The sequence below is a fragment of the Saimiri boliviensis genome, chromosome 2 (assembly GCF_048565385.1).
Source record: "Saimiri boliviensis isolate mSaiBol1 chromosome 2, mSaiBol1.pri, whole genome shotgun sequence".
Classification (NCBI taxonomy): domain Eukaryota; kingdom Metazoa; phylum Chordata; class Mammalia; order Primates; family Cebidae; genus Saimiri; species Saimiri boliviensis.
This window is the reverse complement of record NC_133450.1, coordinates 38695012-38717468: the sequence shown is the minus strand read 5'-3', so window position 1 is coordinate 38717468 and position 22457 is coordinate 38695012. Positions and strand designations below refer to the sequence as shown.

Genomic DNA, 22457 nt, shown 5'->3' with positions numbered 1-22457 from the left:
ACACAGGGGAATCACTTGAACCCGGGCAGCAGAGGTTGCAGTGAGCCAAGATTGCACCACTGCCCTCCAGCTGGGTGACAGAGCAAGACTCCATCTCAAAAAAAAAAAAAAAAAAAAAAAAAAAATTTAAAAGTCTCAACACTTTAATGAGGGAAGTGACCTTCACTGTTAGCTAAAGTACATGGTCAGCTGTTAGCAGGAAATGTAGAGGGCAGGGCTTGTTTGTGTGTCTGAGGTCATGATGCTGATCCAATGGGACAGAATCACACACACGCCCAGGACCTCAGACCATGCACAGGTTCAGGGCTGTCTGTGATGATGCTAAAGTCGGCATTTGCCTATTCAGCATTTCAGGGCCAAAGCTGAATAGCAGACTGGGCTGAAAGTCAAGGCTGGAGCTGAATGGCAGTACATTCTATAATTGATCCCCTTCCCAGAAATGATTTTCCTCTCTAAGGTTGTGACTGTCTACCTGGAGTGAGGTAGTCAGTTCCAAAGAGCTTTTTGACCATGCTTTTCATGGTTTTGTTTATTAGTGTCCTGCTTTCCCATGAAAACTCATTTTTTCTTCTCCATGTGTATTTTCATGGTTTCACACCCTTTTCAATGTACCCTTTTGTATTTATCACCTTGTTTAATAAGAAACTTGAGATGCATAAACTACACACATACCTCTCTCACATGTAACTTTAAATTTGTTTTCTCTTGGGCACAAGGAGCCTGGTACTCTTCAGAAGTGAGAAATATTGATAATGTCCCTGTGCTAATAGAGCCCTGGAGGTTAAGTGCTGACAATGGCACTGAAACCAGAATACTCCTGAGTTAACGTTCTCAAAGCAGGTCTGTCACAGGTACCAGCTTAGCTCCCATGTTTGCTGCCATTCCTGTATGTGATGCAGTGTTAGAATTTCCCAGATCCTGAGCAGTTGGAGGATGTATTCCCTTCTTACTGTTGTTCTTTCCAAGGTCTTACAAATAAGTTCACCTTTCCTTGATTGGTTTGTTACTTACATGCCAGGTGTTTATTTTTTGAGTAGAGAGGCCCCTGGCTTTAGTGGGTTTAGAAAGTCCCCAGGAACCATCAGTGGACTGAATATCCTGTCCTCTCATCTGTCACAATCAAATGCATGATTCTCAGGATGGCCCAGGTTTGTGGAGAGGAAGTGGATTTGCTCTCAATCCATTCTGCTGCCTTTGTGTGATCCACTCATTCAGCAACAGTATCCAGAGGGTCTCCAAAGGACAGGACACTCTGCTGGGCTCAGGGAAGCCAATGTGAGCAAGGCTAGTCCTGGGCCTGCCCCCGCTGGGCTCTTGGTCTAGTTGGGGAGGTGGACATTAAACAAATGAACACAAATACACAGTTACCAATGGGATAGTTTGAGAGAGAGAATCACAGGGAGAATCTAATTTTGATTGGGAAGTTAGGCAAGGCTTCTTAGAGAAAGTGACATTTAAGCTGAATCTGTAGGTGGAATAGGGGTGGCTAACTTAAGGGATGTGGAGAGTGTTCCAGTCAGAGGGAACAGCATGTGCTAAAGCCAGGAAACCAAAAGGAGCGGAGCTCAAAGAAGGCAGCATGACCAGAGCTCGGTGAGGCCAGAGATGCGGTTGGAGAGCAGTGTGGGTGGAGGCGCACTTCGAAGAGTCTGAAGCCAGTAGGCTCACCCCTCATCAGAAGTACTATTTACATCATTACCAGTACACACAGATGTGCAAGTTCCTTCTCAGACTGTGGAAACCTGCCTTCCCATAGCCTCAGTAGATTTACCCACTTGCTCTCCTGTCCCCCTCTGCACAGTGACACAGGGCCCTCCTTATCACTTGAGCTGACCCCGTGCGTCCCACCCTGCACTCCCTCAACCCCTGCACGGAGCTGGTCTTGTTCTGCTCCATGTCATTGAGTGGCTTTGGGGCTGAATTGTTCAGGTAAAAAGGCGAAGAGCTCTAGCTTTTCTTAACTTCCTACACAGAAAAGATTTTTGGTTAGAGGTGAGTTGAGAATGAAGGGCCGGTGAGGGGATTAGTCAGCTTGGACTGCTGTAAAATAGTATCACAGATGCGGTGCATTCAACCACAGAGATTTATTTTCTCACAGTTCTGGACGCAAGAAGTCTAAGACCAAGGTATCTGCAGGTTTGGTTTCTCCTGAGGCTGCTGGCTGGCTTCACCAACATGTTATACTTCTTAATCTCACTGGCCCTTCACTAACTGCCTTCTAATCCTTTTATTCATCTGACGTAGATTCCCTAACACTACATCCACCACCGTGACCACAGCTCTTCCACCTTTTTTTTTTTTTTTTTTTTTTTGGTAGCTGGAATTACAGGCGCATGCCACCATACCCAGCTAATTTTGTATTTTTAGTAGAGACGAGGTTTCTCCATGTTGGTCAGGCTGGTCTTGAACTCCCGACCTCAGGTGATCCGCCTGACTCGGCCTCCCAAAGTGCCGGGATTACAGGTGTGAGCCATCACGCCCTGTCCTCTCCTACCATCCTAACTCTTGGTTCCTGAGAAAATCAAGGCTGACCCACCTGAGTTTCCTGTTTCCTCCTTCCTACATCATACTACTATATTTTGCCAGCTTTGTATCCATCATTTCTTGCTCTGAGAATGTAGAATCCTTACTTATTCCAGGCTCACCTCTCTGCTATACCCTCATTGCAGCCCTCCTCCGTCCTCTTTATCGACATTCACTGATGGATTTCCTCTGGGTTCTTGGATTTTTAGTGTAGAATTTCTCTGCTTACTGCCTTGTACTTTTGCTCCAGCTGAACTAGACTAACTCAAATGTGTCATGATGGTTTCTTCATTTTGCCTGCCTCACTCATGTCCTTCCAGCCTTAGCCTCAATGCTGTTCCCTTTGGGAAGAGTTTTTTGACCCTCTGTCTTCCTGTGGCTGATCACAGCATTTATTGGACAGGGCTCTACTTGTCGTTTTCACATCTGTGTCCACCTCTGGACTGTTGCTGTAGGGGACAGAGCAACCTCTACCCCAGTGCTGGACACTCTGCCCACACAGATGGATGTTCCCTGTGTCCTGAGTGGACTTCTGTGAAAGAGAAACTTTGTCTGACCTTCTCCTCTTGTTTACAATTTGCCTTCACCTCTGCTCTGAATGGTCTCCAAGGTCTCCAGCCCTTCTGTGGTTTGTCATCTTTTCCGTCAGTCTTGCTGCAGCATCTGCCACTGTTAAACTCCTTCCTGAAATTCTCTCCTCCCTGATGGCTTGTGACATGACACTTCCTTTGCTCTTCCCCAGCGTATGTAAACTCTCCTGTTTCTCTCCTTCACTGGCTCCTTGTCCTCTTCCAGGCCCTTAGAGATGGGTCTTCCCACAGTTTTGTTTTCAAACTTCTCTCTCTGCCCTCTCACCTTCTGTGGCTTCACTTGTCACTTGCATGCAGATACATGCTTCCCAGTCTGTGTGTGTAACCTGGATTCCTCTCCTGAGCCTCACGTGTGCGTCCAGCAGCCTGATTGACATCCTCACCTGAATGCACTTCTAGCATCCTAAAACCCACATGTCCAAAAGTCAGCTGATCATGGGTCATACACTAGTTTGAGCCCTAAGTAGCCCCAACTAGGTCAGCTCCTCAGAGCTTCTAACCTGTCTCCCCAGCCCATCTGTCTGCCCACTGCAGTGCTTTCAGTTACTTCCATTTGTAAACACATATTGAGTACCTACTGTTTTCCTAAAGCACAGTTCTGATCATTTCTTTCCTCACCTTAGACACCTTCAGGACTTCCCTTTGCCTAGTAAATTGAGTAGAAATGCCTCACCCAGCACCCCAGATCCTTGTTAAAAATAAACAAAAGGGTCCCAGCTCCCTTTCTGCCATTCCTCTTCATCCCTGTGTTGAGGCCAGATTATCCCACCTGTCACTCCTCTTGCACACTTTCTTCCTGTGCTGCATAATAGAGTAGCCATTAGCTACCTGCAGCTATTTAAACTTTAATTAAAATGTTCTCCTCTGCCAGGACCACTCATTTCACATTCCCCCCTTTTCACACAAACGTTCCTGATCATTCCTTCATGAGATGTCCCCTCCCTTTTAAGCCTCAGTAGTATTTTATGTTTTTCCTTTACGAAACCTACCCATTCTTTCCTTGTAGCCATTTATATACTTAATTCATTTCTGAATTGGAAGAGTTTTAGAGGTAAAGACTACATGAAGGGCTGGGTGTAGTGGTTCATGCCTGTAATCCCAGCTCTTTGGGAAGCCGAAATGGGCGGATCACCTGAGGTCAGAAGTTTGAGACCAGTCTGGCCAACATCGTGAAACCCCTTCTCTACTAAAAATACAAAAATTACCTGGGCATGATGGCCTGTGCCTGTAATCCCAGCTACTCCAGAGGCTGAGGCGGGAGAACTGCTTGAACCTGGGAGGCAGAGGTTGCAGTGAGTTGAAATTGTACCATTGCACTCCAGCCGGGGCAACAGAGCAAGATTCTGTCTCAAAAAAAAAAAAAAAAGACTACATCAAGGATCTTCTTCTGAGCCTAGTATAGAGGGAGTTTGATAAACAATTGTGGAATTGACTACCTAGAAAAGGGAATGGTTCTCTTTCCTTTGTTGCTATAATCCGGAAGCGCAGGGAACATCTTGATAATCTGTGCTTTTTCCTTTCTTCTGTAGTCACACAGGCTCCTTCTGCCAGATCAAGAAAGAAGTGCAGCCTCTGTGCTTTGCCCGGCCTGTGCAGGTGGCCATGGGTGGCACATTCCATCTTAAAGCCAGTGTTGTTGACTTCAGAGCCAAGGACAGTGACTGGCTGCAGAATACGGTCTTCCGGCCAGGGCTGTGGGTCACACGTGGGAGGTGGAATTTCAGGGAGGGAATAATAGATGGTAACCCAGAGGTGGGCAGAGTACAAACTACAGACGGTCCCAGAAGGGGTGACTGAGATCACAGCAGCTAACCAAGGCAGGGAAGTGGCGAGGCTCAGATTAAATTGCTTACAGAATGGGGAGCCACAAAGACATCTGTTCTTAGATGCTGGAGGAAGTTTCTGGGTGGATTCTCATTGCCTGGCTGCATATGCTCCTTGTGGCTTTCCGTTAGCCCAAAGTCACTGCCTTTAGGAGACAATTTCATGCAACATGTCAGGTGACCTAGTTTTCAGATGTTTTAGAGACATTTAGACAAGAGCTTCTTTTCTCTGGTTTAGTTGCTCTTTGGAACCAAAGAAGTTGCTGGTTAAACATTCAGTGACTATAGGGGAATGTCCTGAGGCTGAATGTGTACCTGTGTGTGTGTACGTGTGTACGTGTGTGTGGTGGAAGCATAAGCTATTGGAATGGGCTTATAAGCTGTTTGTCTTTCCAGGCTTATTTTGCAGAGGGAGAAGCACTTCCATTATCTGAAAAGAGGCCTTCGACAACTGACAGATGCCTATGAGGTAAACATACTGCCCAAGAATGCTTGCTGTCAAATTATCTGCCAAATCGTCCTCTTTTCTTTTTTCTTTTCTTTTTCTTTTTGAGATGGAGTCTCACTCTGTCGCCCAGACTGGAGTGCAGTGGTGCAATCTTGGTTTACTGCAACCTCTGCCTTCTGGGTCCAAGCGATTCTCCTGCTTCAGCCTCCTGAGTAGCTGGGATTACAGGCATGTACTACCATGCCCAGCTAATTTTTGCATTTTTTGTAGAGACGGGATTTCACAGTGTTGGTCAGGCTGGTCTCGAACTCCTGAACTCAAGTGATCCACCCATCTTGGCCTCTCAAAGTGCTGGGATTACAGGCGTGAGCAACTTGCTGTTTCTCCTTTTTTCTATTTAAATGTTAAAGACTGTTGGGGCTGACCTGTTACAGTGTCACTCTTCTCTGTGGTTTTGGCAGGAGGCAGGGTGCTGTCACAGAGCTGGGACTTCAGCCCTGAAAGGGCAGAACCCAGTTTCTTCTAGAGCGAGTGGAGCACCCTAGATAGGATGGGGCTTTCTCTGTTATTAGATCCTGGCTGAGGGATTCACATGCTTTATCTAGACCCCCTTGACAGCTAGCTAAAAGCCAGTTATCTGTTCACCCTTAACCCTTTGCCCTATAAGCTGATCTAATTTCTTGCTCTCTGGCTTTAACATTTGTTGAGGATGATTGCCCAAACCTGTTAAATATGTATCATAATGATTAAAAATTTTCCAACTTCAGCACTCCTTCTAGTGCATTAATTTTCATATCTTCATTAAAGAGACAAAAACCCCTTACTTGTAATAAGAAGATCTAATTTCTCTCCTGATTAGAGGATCAGTGTAGAGGGTGCTCCTTGCAGTTTAACACTACTATTTCAGAGTAGATCTTAAGTATTTCCCAGAGCAACCTCAGGGCTGGGTGGCGATGGAGGAAGACAGATGTTGGAAGGGGTTGAGTGGCAGGCAAAGGGTGAATGTGAACAGGAAGGCTCCAGTCTTTTCTGCCCTGCTTAACAAAGAACAGCATCTCTGTTTTTAATCTGCTTTTTATTTGGGTTCCACATCTGATTATTTGTAACAGTGATTTGCTAACTCAAATGCCTGTAAGGCCCAGGCAGGCAGCATAAATCAGTGAAGTGGGCTGCTTGGAGACTGAAGCTAACTGGAGACCCCGTGCCCTTACCCTGTTCCCACCCGTTGCTGCCATCTAGGAATGCAGATCCAGGGTTGCCAGATCATTTTATTTTTTCTTCCAAATGAAGCTGGAAACCCACATTTTCATGGGACTCTCCTGACAAATGTTGCAGGCACTTCCAATTAAACAGTACACATCCATGGGCTAGATTTGCCCTGTGGGCTATCAGTCATTGTCTCAAGTCCTCAATGGTTATGATACAGTTGGTACCATATTCGCTAACAATTTATTTAACGGTGTGCTAAAAGCTCTATTGCCCGGGCTGGAGTGCAGTGGTATGATCTTGGCTTACTGCAACCTCCACCTCCCAGGTTCAAGCAATTCTACTGCCTCAGCCTCCTGAGTGGCCAGGATTACAGGTGTTCACCACCACGCCTGGCTAATTTTTGTATTTTTAGTAGAGACAGCGTTTCACTGTGTTGGCCAGGCTGGTCTCAAACTCCTGACATCAAGCAATCCATCCGCCCCAGCCTCCCAAGGTTCTGGCATTATAGGCATGAGCCACTGTGCCAGGCTGCATTCTCTCATTTAAATCTCGTAGCTATATGAGGTAGATCAATCTTTTGTTTTTGGCAAGTAATAAAGCAGATTGAGCAAGATTACGTCATTTGCTTACAGTCACATAGCTAGTAAGATAAGGAGCTGGGATTCAAACTTAGGCTGCATCCCCGGCAGTGTCTTCTGTAGCCCACCAGCCTGCCTTCCAGGTGGTGAGTTAGCCACAGCTTGGGATGTCAGCACAGTTTTGAAGAGGGCAGCTTAGGCCAACAGAAAGAATACTGGATTGAGTCTAAAAACCTAGGTTCCTGTCTCAGCTCTGACATTTACTATTTTTATAATCTGAAAAAAGTTAAATCTCTGGACCTCATTTATATATTTTAATTAATAAAACTGGGGCAGTACTGCTACCTACCCTGCCTAGCCTTGAATGCTCAATAATTATTTGTAGTTTAATTAGGATCAAAAGTATCCGCACGTCACCTTTGGAAGCCTTTTCTAGCTCCCCCAGGCAGAATTAGTCTCTTCCATGTGCTCCCTCAAAACTCTGTTTCTGCCCATTACAGCATTTCTCCAGGTATGTGTACACGTGTTGTTCCAGAAGGACACAAGGTAACTTATATGTCTGTCCAGTGCTCTCTTTCTCTATAGATAACCACACGTGTTCTATATCCCAAGCATCTCAAGAACAGAAACCAGGCCAATCATGGTGGCTCACGCCTGTAATCTCAGCACTTTGGGAGGCAGAGGCAGCTGAATTGCTTCAGCCCAAGAGTTCAGGATCAGCCTGGGCAAGATAGTGGGACCCTGTCTCTATAAAAACTTAAAAAATTAGCCAGGCATGGTGGTGTAGGCCCCTAGTCCCAGCTACTTCGGAGGGTAAGGTGGGAGGATTGCTTGAGCCCAGGAGGTTGAGGCTGCAGTGAGCTGAGATCATACCACTGCACTCTAGCCTGGGTGACAGAGCGAGACCCTGTCTCAAAAAAAAATAAAGAGTAGAAACCAAATTTTATTATCATGCCCACAGTGTCTAATATAGTACTTGGTACAAGTAGATGGTATCAGATATTTATTGAATCAATGATTGAGTTAACCCAGGAAATCTCTTCGGAGAGTGTATATCGCCTTGGTTCTCCATTGAGAAAATATCAGCCTCTAACCTCCTGGCCTATAAGAAGCCCTCCGCTCAGCCTTCCTTAGACACCTGCCAGGGAGGGATCCTTTGGGTTCAGGGTCACATTTTTTAATCCTGTTGTTTTTTTTTCTTTTCTTTTCTTTTTTTGTTTTTGAGATGGAGTCTTGCTGTGTCACCCAGGCTGGAATGCAGTGATGTGATCTTGACTCACTGCAACGTCTGCCTCCCTGGTTCAAGTGATTCTCCTGCCTTGGCCTCCCAAGTAGCTGGGAATACAGGCGCACATCACCACACCTGGCTAATTTTTGTATTTTTAATAGAGACAGGGTTTTGCCATGTTGGCCAGGCTGGTCTTGAACTCCTGACTTCAAATGATCCACCAGCTTCAGCTTCCCAAAGTGCTGGGATTACAGGTGTGAGCCACGGTCCCTGGCTCTGTTGTCTTTTTTTGTAACAGATGGTCATTTCAGCTCCTGGCTAAGGCTGCAAAGTGAAGTGTCCTTTATTCACTGATTGTTGTTTCAGCAAGGGTGCCCTCCTCCCCTTTGCCAGACTGCTGGGAGTGCGACAGATACGGCCTTGGCAGCACTGTCTTGGAGTGATTGTGAATAAGGGCTGTTTTCTCTCCTGTCTCCCCCAGTGTCTGGATGCCAGCCGCCCATGGCTCTGCTATTGGATTCTGCACAGCTTGGAACTGCTTGATGAACCCATCCCCCAGATAGTGGCTACGGAGTGAGTGTGGCTTTGGGAAATCTGGGGTGTACTCTGAAGTTGTATTTTGAGTTCCGGATTTTGTTTTTGCTTCTGTTTTGCTTCTTTGGAATCAGTACCACAAACAAATCCTTGCCGTTCTCATGACCTCCAGCAACTTCCTGAAACTCCTTCGCTTTAGAAACCTAATGTAAGCTGGTGGGTAGAACAAGACTTTGAACTTCCAAGAGAAGAATTCTGGTTTCTTCTGTGGCCTTTTCTTTTGGCTCTTGATTCTGGTCTTTGAGAAAAGTCTTTATCATCAACTCTGAGAGACATGATTTTGCCAGAAAGTACAGTATGCATTTGAAAAGTTTCTGTGGGGAAGCATGTGGCAGTCTGGTGAACAAAAATGCCTTTGCCTTTCCTACACACCTCTATAGATAAAGTACCTTCTCCCCGGTTCCTGGAGGGACCGTGCAGCTCTTGATGGGACTGGAAGTGTTACTGGTGTGGCATAAAAATGTCAGGACCCTCAGTTTTCCTAAACCTGATTGATGATTAGAGATCCAAGCAACTGAGCTTCTTCCCAAGCTCCTTGTACAGGTGGCATTCTCGATCTGGCACATCATTCCCACTCTTCACTATTTATATATTAAAGAAGAAAAGAATTGTTCATGACTCCAGTCCTAGGGATACCTGGGCTAGGAAAGGTTAGCCAGGAATTAGATCCAAGAGATCTGCTGAGAGGCAGCATGGGCTCTGGGCAGCATGTTGAATTTCTCGGCTTCCTCTGGTGCTCCTGAAGGCGAGGCATCTGGGATGAGAGACTTCTGAGCCAGGTTTGTTTCTCCATAGCACAAGGAAGCAGCTGTGCTGGGACACACAGAGGCTAGCTAGGGCCCCTCTCTGGTCACAGAGCCCCTGCCTCGGTCACATTGTCAGGTCAGAAGAACAGAACTGCACATTGTCTCATTCATTCTGTCTTAACAATAACATCTCATTCTTGCCTTCCTGGGCAGGGTGTCTTGTGATGAATGTGGATGGGGAAGATAATAAAGAATTAGCCCATTAACCCTTGTGGTGTGTAGGATGCTTTCTGAGGGAGAGGCAAGTGCATTGTTTTGATCTTCGGGATGCCACTGCAAGCCTGGCTGCTTCCAGCACTAGAAGGAGAGTTGGACACAGTTTCTGCAGTAACAGGAATTTAATTGTTAAAATAAAGGCCCATGTATTGTCTTTTTTCTTTTTCTTTTTCTTTTTTTTTGAGACAGAGTTTCACTCTGTCACCCAGGCTAGGGTGTGGTGGCACGATCTCGGTTCACTGCAGCCTCTGCATCCCAGGTTCAAGCAATTCTCCTGTCTCAGCCTCCTGAGTAGCTGGAATTACAGGTACCCACCACCATGCCTGGCTCATGTTTGTATTTTCAGTAGAGGCGGGATTTTACCTTATTGGTCAAGCTGGTGTTGATCTCCTGACCTCAGGTGATCCACCCACCTCAGTCTCGCAAAGTGCTGGATTACAGGCATGAGCCACCACATCCAACCTCCTGTGTTTTCGAAATGCCAGCTGGGGGCCTGGGGATTGTTTGGGAAGTTTTTCCTTCACTCCTACACAATCGGGATATTTGGAAAGTTTTCCCTTCACTCTTATACAATGGGAAAGTCGGCTGTGAGAGAAGAAAGAAGAAATGGGGGATTTTTGTGAGCTTGAGTTCAAACGCTGGATGGAGGAGGCTGCAGACCTGTGAGAGACTGGAAGAGAGAATCACAGTGGGTGCCTGAGGTAGAAGAACTTGAGCCAAAACTGACTGAGTGTTTTCTAGGCTCTGTACTTGATAGTGACGGCTTTTCTGAGGAAGTGTCAGCGCTGCTTTTGGGGCAATGTCACATAGGAAGAGAGTAGCCCTTAAAGGGCCTTTCACTGGAAACAACCTAAATTAAATATCAACAATAGGGAATGCTTATAAATATATATATAAATATTTTTTTTTTTTTTAGACGGAGTTTCGCTCTTGCTACCCAGGCTGGAGTGCAATGGCGCGATCTCAGCTCACTGCAACCTCCGCCTCCTGGGCTCAGGCAATTCTCCTGCCTCAGCCTCCTAAGTAGCTGGGATTACAGGCACGCGCCACCATGCCCAGCAAGTTTTTTGTATTTTAGTAGAGACGGGGTTTCACCATGTTGACCAGGATGGTCTCGATTTCTCGACCTCGTGATCCACCCGTCTCGGCCTCCCAAAGTGCTGGGATTACAGGCTTGAGCCACTGCGCCCGGCCGCTTATAAACGTTTTTAAATGTAAAGCTGAGTGTCATAGGTCACTCCTGTAATCTCAGCAGTTTGGGAAGCTGAGGCAGGTGGATCACTTGAGGTCAGAAGTTTGAGACCAGCCTGGCCAGCATGGTGAAACCCACTCTCTACGAAAATACAAAAATTAGCTGGCCATGGTGGCACATCCCTGTAGTCCCAGCTACTCGGGAGGCTGAGACAGGAGAATCACTTGAACCCGGGAGGTAGGTGGAGGTTGCAGTGAGCCAAGATCATACCATTCCAGTCCGGGTAATGGAGCGACACTCCATCTCAAAAAAATAAACAAATAAATTAAAAAAATAAAATGTAAGTTAGTTATGGTGCAGTACATTCAGTGAAATACTATACAACCATTAAAAAAATTTATAAATGTGGTCAGGCCTGATCACACCTGTAATCCCAGCACTTTGGGAGGCCAAGACCAGAGGATCACTGGTACCTAGGAATTCAAGACTAGCTTGGGCAACATAGTGAGACCTCATCTCAAAAATGAAAAATAAAAATAGCTGAGTGTGGTGGTACACACCTCTCGTTCTAGCTATTCAGGAGCCCGAGGCAGGAGGGTCACTTGTATTCAGTAGTTTAGTGAGCCATGATGGCACCACTGCATTTCAGCCCGGGCAATAGAGCAAGACCCTGTCTCAGTAAATATATAAATGTGTATATTTATGTTAAAATGCATGTATTTATATAGAGAGATATGAAATAAAAATAGTTTAGAAGATTTAATTTACATATATTAAACATGTAGATGATTATATGCATAGAGAAACCCACAAAGATACATACACACATAGTGCTTACTTCTGGAAGCTAGGGTTAAAAGTTACTTTATAAACTTTCTGGGCTGGGTGCAATGTCTCATACCTGTAGTCCTACCATTCTGGGAGGCCAAGGCTGGTGGATCACCTGAGGTCAAGAGTTCAAGACCAGCCTGGCTAACTTGGGGAAATCTCATTTCTACTAAAATTACAAAAATTAGCCAGGAGTGGTGGCGCATGCCTGTAATCCAAGCTACTTGAGAGACTGAGGCAGGAGACTTGCTGAATCCTGGAGGTGGAGGTACGATGAGCCAGGATCATGCCATTGCACTCCAGCCTGGGCGACAGAGTGAGGCTCTGTCTTAAAAAAAAAAAAAAAAAAAACAGCAAAACTTTCTAGCTGGGTGTAGTGGCTCATACCTGTAATCCCAGGACTTTGAGAGGCTGAGGCAGGCAGATCTCTGGAGGTCAGGAGTTTGAGACCAGCCTGGTCAACATGAAACTCCATCTCTACTAAAAATACAAAAAAATAGCTGAGTGTGGTGGCTGGTACGTGTAATCCCAGCTACTCGGGAAACTGAGGCAGGAGAATCGCTTGAATCCAGGAGGCAGAGGTTGCAGTGAGTCGAGATCATACCACTGCACTGCAGTCTGGGCAACAGAGTGAGACTGTGTCTCAAAAAAACAAACAAAAAACCCACAACGTTTTTTCCTAAGCTTATTTGGATTTTTTGAAATTTCTACAACAGATCCTTTACTGTTTCATAATTAAAGGAATGGCTTAGAAATAAAAGCTGATTTGTCCTCATTTCAAAAACCACTTGACAGTTAATGAGAGTTTCTGCTTCATAGGTACCTTAAAAGCTTTACCTGTGGTTCTTCTGAGCATTGATTTAATGAATTTTAAATATTTCTTAGACTTTCCATTAATGCATTTTGCTTTGTGCCCAGGAGGTAGTTACTTCTAGGTGCAGATAACACTTGTTACGAACAAAGCCTAGTAACTCTGACCCATAAGGAAATAAACTATTTTTAGTAAGATACAGAGCAATCTTAAGGATTTCTATACAAATAGAAGACTTTTTTTAGACTAGCTGAAATAGAATATTGCCTTTTTATTTATCTTGCACTGGGAAATGAAATGCTTTGAAATGCATTCAGTTTTCTTTCTTCATACAAATATATTAAGGTGACCTAGGGCAGAAAGTCGAGCTCTACAGTTGTATTATTTTTCTGCCTTCTTCTTTCCCGTGCATGCAACACACACGCCCCCTACACTTATACAAAGGTTTCTCTTTCCTATTTTGTTCACTGCTCTGCTTCTGTTTGTTTAGGGAACAATATGATAAGCTGGGTTCCCTCTAGTGGACAAAATCACTTTTGTCAGCAGCTATGACTGCTGACCAAAGCCCGCAAGGCTAAATTGTTACTGCTGGTATCAGAGGTTTCAAGAAATAACGTATTCATAGCCAGGAATGTTTTCTTTATTTTTGGTAGAGATAGTGCCTTGCTATTTTGCCTGCGCTGGTCTAGACCTCCTGGGCTCAAGTAATCCTCCTGCCTTAGCCTCCCCAAACACTGGGATTATAGGTGTGAGCCACCATGCCCAGTCCATAGGTAGGCTGAACTTTAGTTTGCCTCTTTGTTTTGTTTTGTTTTATTTTTTTATTTTTTGAGAAGAAGTCTGGCTTGCTCTGTCACCCAGACTGGTGCACTGTTGCAAACTTGACTCACTGCAACCTCCACCTTCTGGGTTCAAGTGATTCTCCTGCTTCAGCCTCCCAAGGGGCTGGGACTACAGGCATGTGCCACCATGCCTGGCTAATTTTTGTATTTTTTGTAGAGACAGGGTTTCACCATGTTGACCAGGCTGGTCTCGAACTCCTGGCCTCAAGTGATCTGCCCACGTCAGCCTCTCAAAGTGCTGGGATTACAGGCATGAGCCACCACACCCAGTCTAAAGTAGCCAACTTCTGACTTGACCATTCTTCCAAAACAGCCATCTAGAGACTTGCCAGCGCTTGATAAATGGTCAAATAATACGTCTGACTCTGTGAGCGGCACAGGCCACCCAGAATCAACAAGAGATGCCCGTCTTCACCTGTTCATTGTCGTACGCTACCTAGGGAAGATTTCCCCTTCACCATATCAAGCTGAAGCTGTTTACAGTTAGTATGAGAAGAAGCCTGATGTCATACCAGCTCATGCATCTTGCATTTGCATCCCCTCTAAGCTGTTCTGCCCATGAATGACTGTTCCTATTTCCAAAGCTGTAATCTTTTTTTTAAAACCTGCCCAATTGTGAAGAACACAGCTATAATCTTTATAACTTATCCTAGGCCTTAAGTCTGTCCATGATAGTGTACTCTAGTGCTAAAGTTTTTTATGTAACCTAAATACTTCTTGTTACAAATTAGCCTCAGTTTTTACCTACTAGATTGTTTATGTAATTATCCTTCATATACTTAAGGTATTTTGCTGGGTAACTTCCTCATTGTGATTGTCTGTAATATTAAGGTTTTTATAGGCTGGGTGTGGTGGCTCACGACTGTAATCCTAGCACTTTGGGAGGCCGAGGTGGGCAGATCATGAAGTCAGGAAATGGAAACCATCCTGGCCAATGTGGTGAAACCCCATCTCTACTAAAATACAAAAAATTAGTCGGGCATGGTGGTGTGCACCTGTAGTCTCAGCTGCTTGGGAGGCTGAGGCCAGGGAATCACTTGAACCTGGGAAGCGGAGATTGCAGTGAGCCGAGATCGCACCACTGCATTCCAGCCTGACAATAGAGTGAGACTCCTTCTAAAAAAAAAAAAAAATTAAGCCTTTTATCTGAATTGATTTTATTTTAAATATGGAGATAAAGTCTTGCTCTGTTGCCTAAGCTGGTCTCAAAACTCTTGGCCTTAAGTGATCTCCTGCCTTGGCCTCCCAAAGTCCAAAGTCTAGGGATTACAGGCACCAGCCACCACACCCAACCAAATACTTTAAAAATCTAGCTCTTTTTACAACTCTAATGTGGATTCCCTTTGAGGTGGAAAATGGAAGCTAAAGCCAGATACAGTTCTGACTAATACTATGTTTATGTTGCTTTTAACAAGCATTTTTATTGTTGCTTTTCACAACTCATGAACCCTCATTGCTGGTCTTTTCCTGAAATGTTGCTAGTCATTTCCCATCTTCTATTTAATGTGCCTTACCCATCCCCCACCCCGCTATCTGTAAGCATTATTCTTGCTATTTGTACCTATTTCATTTGTTTTATTCTTATTGGCTTCTGATTTGTTTTGCTATTCATTTTGCATTATATGCTTATTTACTGTACATGCTTTTGAATCCATCCAAATTGAAGACAGTGTTTAGAATCGACATTGATTAATTGATTGATTGAGACAGGGTCTCTCACTCTGTTGCCCAGACCAGCGTGCAGTGGGCACAATAACAGCTCACTGCACCCTGGACCTCCCCAAGCTCCAGTGGTCCTCCCACCTCAGCCTACCGAGTAGCTGGGGCTACAGGTATGGGCCACCATGCCTGGCTAATTTTTGTATTTTTTGTAGAGACTGGGTTTTGCCATGTTGTCCAGGGTGGCCTCAAACTCCTGAGCTCAAGCGATCCTCCTGCCTCAGCCAAAGTGCTGGGATTATAGCAGGCGTCCCTAAACTATGGCCCGTGGGCTGCATGCGGCTCCCTGAGGCCGTTTATCCGGCCCACCTTCGCACTTCAGAAAGGGGCACCTCTTTCATTGGTGGTCAGTGAGAGGAGCACAGTATGTGGCGGCCCTCCAGCGGTCTGAGGGACAGTGAACTGGCCCCCTGTGTAAAAAGTTTGGGGATGCCTGGATTATAGGCATGAGCCACCAGGCCTGGCCAGAATCAACCACTTTTTAGATCAGTCCTTAGTCATCACCTAAGAGTCCCAGTAAACTCCTTATAAGGCTGAGAGGCAGTCACTGAGATCCCTGCTTTCAACTTGACTGTCTTACAGGATTTACATACTCTCTAAAGATGGAATGATAGAGTGGTGGTGTCCAGTAGAACCTGCTGTGATAATGGAAATTATATTCTGTAAATGTCCATAGATGTCTATAAATTTCTATAAATGTTCTATATTCGCTGCTAGCCACAGGTAGCTGTTGAGCACTTGAAATGTGGCTTGTGTGACTGAAGAGCTGAATTTTCCACTTTAAATAATTGAAAATTTAAATTGCCTCATGTGGCTAGTAGTGGCAGCCCATTGGACAGCACAGATGTATCTCATTGCTACTCAAAATGTGGTTCCCCAGACCAGGAACATTGCCATCACCTGGGAACTTACTAGAAATGAGGACTCTCAGGCCCATCTAGTTCTACTGAATTCGAGCTGCAGCTTCACAGTGTCCACAGGTGATTTCTGTGCAACTCAAGTTTGAGAAGCACTGATAACCGGCTGAACATTGGAGTCACATGGGGAGTTTTTAAAAAAAATCTGCCATCTGGGTCCCACCATAGTGATTCTGGTTTAATTGGCCTGGGTGTTGGGATTTTTAAGAACATCCCCAGGTAACTTTAGTTGGACAGCAAGGACTCGCTATGGCTCAAACTTTGCGTGTATCTGAATCACCTGGGAATTTATTTAAAAATACAGAGGCCCAGGATCCTTTCTGCCTCAGCAAGCCTTGGTCTCTGTATTCTTTATTAGCTTTCTACAGATTCTGGTGCACACATTTTGGGCCTGAAAATCTGTGATGTAGAAGACAGTTTCCCACTTTGGTGGCAATTGGCACATACTCTAGAATGAAACACCTTGCCAACGTTGAAGAAAATTGATCTGTTACACCTTTCAGTCATATTTCTACACGAATGACTTTGTGAATACTTGTTTTTCACAAAACATGCCACTTGGTGTTTGATGTTTTCGCTTGTAGTCGTTTATTTGTTGGTGAATGTCTTGTCTCTATGATAAGTTTTTCTCCCTCTACCTTTGTGGGAAAAAAAATTTATTTTTTGTAGAGCTGGAGTCTCACTATGGTGGCCAGGCTGGTCTCAAACTCCTGGCTTCAAGCGATCCTCCTCCTCGGCCTCCCAAAGTGCTGGAATTACAGGTGTGAGCTGCCATGCCTGGCTTTTTTTTTTTTTTTTTTTTTTTTTTGAAACAGAGTCTCCCTTTGTTGCCAGGCGCCAGGCTGGAGTGCAGTGGCGATCTCGGCTCTCTGCAACCTCGGCCTCCCCGGTTCAAGCAATTCTCCTGCCTGAGCCTCCCGAGTAGCTGGGACTACAGGCGCATGCAACCTTTTTTTTTTTTTTTCTTTTATAGATAGAAGTATCATTAACATTTTGGTTTTCAGAATTGTGAAGAAGTCTGTTAATGACAGCTGGTAACTCATGGTCAACTTGCCAGTTCCTTAAAGTCCATATTGGAAAGCTTTGATCAGAATGTTCTGTAATACGGAAGTGTCTGAGATCAAGAGAAGCCCAACCTCCAGCCACTACCACAGCCCCAGTCAGATGCAGCATGTCAGCTGAGGGAGGTTGGCATGCAGTGATGATATTAAGGTGTCTGGTACATTCAGATCCTAACTAATTCCAGTCTTTAGGTGACAGGGTCAGTAGTGTTGCATTCGGCATGATTCTATCTTAGGAGCTGGGGAAGGAGGAGTGTATAATTAGGTGACTCTTTTTCTTTCTTTTAAAAAATGTGCTGTTAAGTTTTGTGTCAGCTAAAACCTTTTATCTTTGTGGTACAGAAAGCTTTTGGTATGCTAGTGCAGCCAGCCTTTGTTAGGGCATGAGTTCATTAGCTATTTATTTATTGGAAATGTCATAAGAATTGATGCTGATTTGGAAGAAGGAACAAATTCAGGTCCTCTACAAAAATTAACTGCTGTTAAAAATGTGTCACATGCTGGGCATGGTGGCTTGTGCCTGTGATCCCAATGCTTCGGAGTCTGAGGTGGGAGGATTGCTTGAGCCCAGGAGTTCAAGATCAGCCTGGGCAACGTGGTGAAACCCCATCTTTATAAAAAATACAAAAATTAGCCAGGTGTGATGGTGTATGCCTGTAGTTCCAACTACTTGGGAGGCTGAGGTGTGAGGATAGCTTGAGTCAGGGGAGGTCGAGGCTGTAGTGAGCTGTGATTGTGCCACTGCCCTGCAGCCTGGCAGACAGAGTAAGACCCTCTCTCTCAAAAACAACAACAACAACAGCACTATAGTGCCATGTAATTGTCTTCAACTTCAGTTTCAATCCTTGTGTTTCTCACAGTAAAATTTTAGGCCCAAAAAGAAGTGTGTGTTGTTTCAACCTGTGACATTTCAGGACTCACAGAGCAAGGCAGCAGCATTGGCTTTTGCTTTCCCTTCCCAGATAATGGGAAGTCTGAAATCAACAGTAATTAAATGTGATGTTGGCAAATAGTCATAAACTTGTGTCTTCATGGAGAGTAACTAGGCTACGTGGTCTTTCTGGGGCAGCAGTAGCAAGGAAATAATGAGGTGAAAGCACCCAGGAACGAAGGCCCCGTGAACACTGCAAAGACAGTTTGCTTGTTCTAAGTTAGGCGTCCCCAAACTACGGCCCGCTGGCCGCATGCGGCCCCCTGAGGCCATTTATCCGGCCCCCTGCTGCATTTCAGGAAGGGGCACCTCTTTCATTTGTGGTCAGTGAGAGGAGCACAGTATGTGGCGGCCCTCCAACGGTCTGAGGGACAGTGAACTGGCCCCCTGTGGAAAAAGTTTTGGGACGCCTGTTCTAAGTGGAGGTTTCTCGCGACTGGAAGGCTGTGACCCAGCTGAGCTGTGGAGAAACAGCTTGCTAACCAGGGCTTTCCTGGGGCACCCTTTCTAGTGCTCTTCAGAGGACCCTGGACTGATAATACGACTCTCTTGATTTCACCTAAAGCAAGGCTGTAACTTCTGCACAGCCTGATGCCAGGTTTGGAAGCAAACCCTCAGAAAACAGCTCCCCTCAGTGAGGGAGTGGGAGCCTGTTTGCATTAATATGGAGAATTCAGCCAGGCGCGGTGGCTCAAGCCTGTAATCCTAGCACTTTGGGAGGCTGAGGCAGGTGGATCACGAGGTCAAGAGATCGAGGCCATCCTGGTCAACATGGTGAAACCCCGTCTCTACTAAAAATACAAAAATTAGCTGGGCATGGTGGTGCGTGCCTGTAATCCCAGCTTGGGAGGCTGAGGCAGGAGAATTGCTTGAACCCGGGAGGCGGAGGTTGTGGTGAGCTGAGATCGTGCCATTGCACTCCAGCCTGGGTAACAAGAGCAAAACTCCGTCTCAAAAAAAATAAATAAATAAATAAAAAAAGGCCGGGCGCGGTGGCTCAAGCCTGTAATCCCAGCACTTTGGGAGGCCGAGGCGGGTGGATCACGAGGTCGAGAGATCGAGACCATCCTGGTCAACATGGTGAAACCCCGTCTCTACTAAAAATACAAAAAATTAGCTGGGCATGGTGGCACGTGCCTGTAATCTCAGCTACTCAGGAGGCTGAGGCAGGAGAATTGCCTGAACCCAGGAGGCGGAGGTTGCGGTGAGCCGAGATCGCTCCATTGCACTCCAGCCTGGGTTAACAAGAGCGAAACTCCGTCTCAAAAAAAAAAAAAATATGGAGAATTCTCCAAGAACTCACAGGCTGGGAGGCATTCTCACGGTGAGTCAGTGCAGCTTCTCTTAGGTTTACTGCAATTAAGGTGAGCGTGAGAGCAGCCTGCCTCTCGTCTATTCTTCCAGCCATGGAGTTGGGCCCCATTAAAAACATGTTTCTTGGCCGAGCGCGGTGGCTCATGCCTATAATCCCAGCACTTTCGGAGGCTGTGGCAGGCGGATCACATGTGGTCAGAAGTTTGAGACCAGCCTGGCCAATATGGTGAAGCCTCATCTCTAGTAAAAATACAAAAAGTGGCTGGGAGTGATGGCACACACCTGTAATACCAGCTACTTGGGAGGGTGAGGCAAAAGATTGCTTGAACCTAGGAGGCAGATGCTGCAGTGAGCTGAGATGCACTTTAGCCTGGGTGACAGAGGGAAACCCCGTCCCCCACAAAAAAATAAAGCTTGCTTCTTACTGGTGGAAGGAATAGAAATCAGTGGCCCACAGCGGCTCAGGCGGCAGTGGGAGTGAGAAGACCTCTCTTGACGTGTTCGTGGTAGGCCTAGGTGATAGATCCTGACTAGGATAGTTAGTGTGGAAACAAGCAGTTGAACACCATGTTTTAGCAAAATTCAAAGGCTGGGAGGTTCCCAAAGGCAAGGAGGAGGAGGCTGGTACCACAGGTCCAGGGCAGTGAGTTGAGTGGAAACTATGGGAAAGGTTTGTTTAGGATGTGTGGGAGACTCTTACCCCATATCCACGAAAGCCTGGTTTTTCCCAGCCTGGGTTCCTTGCTTCATGGCTAGACAAGTGCTTAAGAATGAAACTCAGAGGAGGAGGCAATAATGATAGGTGGGGAGAGAATAAAGCCCTTTTGAGGAGGGGTTATATTCAGCAGGTGGGAGGAGGGGTTCCCCCACTTTTGGGGCAGGGGGGATCATTGGAAAGGCATGGAATCTGGTGGGAATTTGGTGTTTTGACATTAATGCTCTCTGACATTGTTTTTGCCCTTTGGCTGTGTACCTAGTGTGTGTCAGTTCCTGGAGCTATGTCAGAGCCCAGAAGGCGGCTTCGGAGGCGGCCCTGGTCAGTATCCCCACCTTGCACCCACATATGCGGCAGTTAATGCGCTGTGCATCATTGGCACCGAGGAGGCCTATGACGTCATTAACAGGTACAGGGAAAGCTATCAGCGGCAGAAACCCAGAGGAGTTCCCCACCTGCTGACATGCACTGACTGTTGCCTCTCCTGCCTCTTTCTCAGAGAGAAGCTTCTTCAGTATTTGTACTCCCTGAAGCAACCTGATGGCTCCTTTCTCATGCATGTTGGAGGTGAGGTGGACGTGAGGTGAGTGGGGTTTGGCACAGGCTGCCATATCAGTTGACTCTAGAGCTCATCTGCCATTAGAGACGCCAAGACTAAGGAACATCCTGGGGAAGCTGCTGCTTTGTCTTAGAATGACACATAGGATGACATGTCAGTGACACGTCAGAATCATTCAGATGTGATACAGTGTAGGGTCCAGCCCTACAGGGTCCTGTGAGCCCCTCTCTACTGGTGCGGAGATGAGAAACTGGAAATAAGACACAAGACAGAGATCGAGAGAAAAAGAGTTTGGGCCCAGGGTCCACTACCAACCAAAGCACCGAGTCCGGCAGTGGCCCCGAGTGTCCGCTACTCTGACTTTTATTGAATACAAAGCTGGGCTCAGGGTAGGTAGGGCGAGGCATTGGTGGTCAGTGATAGGGTCAAGTGCATCACGTGTCATAGGGATGGGGGCCCAGGACTTTCAAGCAGACAAGATGAGGTAAGGAGCATAATGCGTCGGCACTTTTTCCATACTTGTCAAGAAAGAACAAAGACATTAAGATTTATGTTACTTTTACTGATTATATCTTCTAAGAAAGGAACCAGGTGCAGAAGCGGAACATGAAAGTGGACATGGAACGTGACCACTGAAGCACAGCATCACATAGAGACAGTTAAGTCCCCTGATGTCTGCAGGTCTACCTGACAGTCGTCAGGCCCACCGCAAGAGCTTGGGGGAGTGGAGTTTTCTCCTAGCTCCTCCGAGGAAGGAGACATCTGCGACGTCTCCAGCCCTTACACGGGTGTGACAGGGCATAAAGCATCTTGCCTTAGGGTCACGGCTTTCACAATGTCACCTTAGGTTCACACTTCAAGACCTGAGAGGCATTAGGAAAAGAGTATGCTGAGTGTGTTGTGTGTATATATGTCTTAATGATTATCTATGAATAACTAAGATCACCTGTGAATAACTACTATGGTTATATCTCTAGTTATTTTCTTATTCATTATTTATATGGGAACAGGCTGAGGCTTCTGACTCCTGCCTGGGCACTTATGGCGTCTCCCCCTCCACAATACAGGTGTCCTGGGGTGTCATTATCACTTGGCTTATTTTATGTAAATGTCAAAACATAAGACAGAAACAAATGCTTTTGTTTTAGAAATTAAAAATACATGTGTTTGGTATAAAATGATATACCACAATATAAGTAACTGTATGGTGTAATGTATTCCTTCACCTCTCTGGGATAAGGAGGAGGAGAAAGCCCAGCAGGGCCTCAGGAAATACCTTCTGAGGGAATTTGATGATCATGAGAATGTCTCACACCTGAGATCCTCCCGAGGCACGAGAGTTTTTCTGGGAGGTGCAGAGAGCCTTGTGGGCCAAGAGTGTGGTGCAATAAAACCGCATTAACTGATTGGTGCCAGTTGGTTCGAAGTTATTACTTTACTCCGTAAGTGTCTGATGTTCCAAGCAAGTTGCTTCCTCACCTGGCAGATTACTTATGAGGCATACAAGGAATTCATTGAATAAGCCATTTCTCTAAGACAGTGGCTCATTGAGA

At 45.8% G+C, this 22457-nt stretch overlaps 1 protein-coding gene across 3 annotated transcripts in view; it reads left to right on the top strand.

The window, feature by feature from the left end:
• The window catches only part of FNTB (farnesyltransferase, CAAX box, subunit beta), a 91534-nt gene that overhangs the window by 37452 nt on the left and 31625 nt on the right, over window positions 1–22457 (top strand). For 2 of the 3 annotated variants that reach the window (XM_074393118.1, XM_003924430.4), the window contains 4 exons: window positions 5333–5405; window positions 8881–8972; window positions 20608–20754; window positions 20845–20928. In XM_074393118.1, coding sequence (XP_074249219.1) covers window positions 5333–5405; window positions 8881–8972; window positions 20608–20754; window positions 20845–20928 — 396 coding nt within the window. Of the gene's footprint in view, window positions 1–4642; window positions 4808–5332; window positions 5406–8880; window positions 8973–20607; window positions 20755–20844; window positions 20929–22457 lie in introns of all 3 variants that reach the window. The other variant, XM_074393117.1, reaches the window with a different exon arrangement.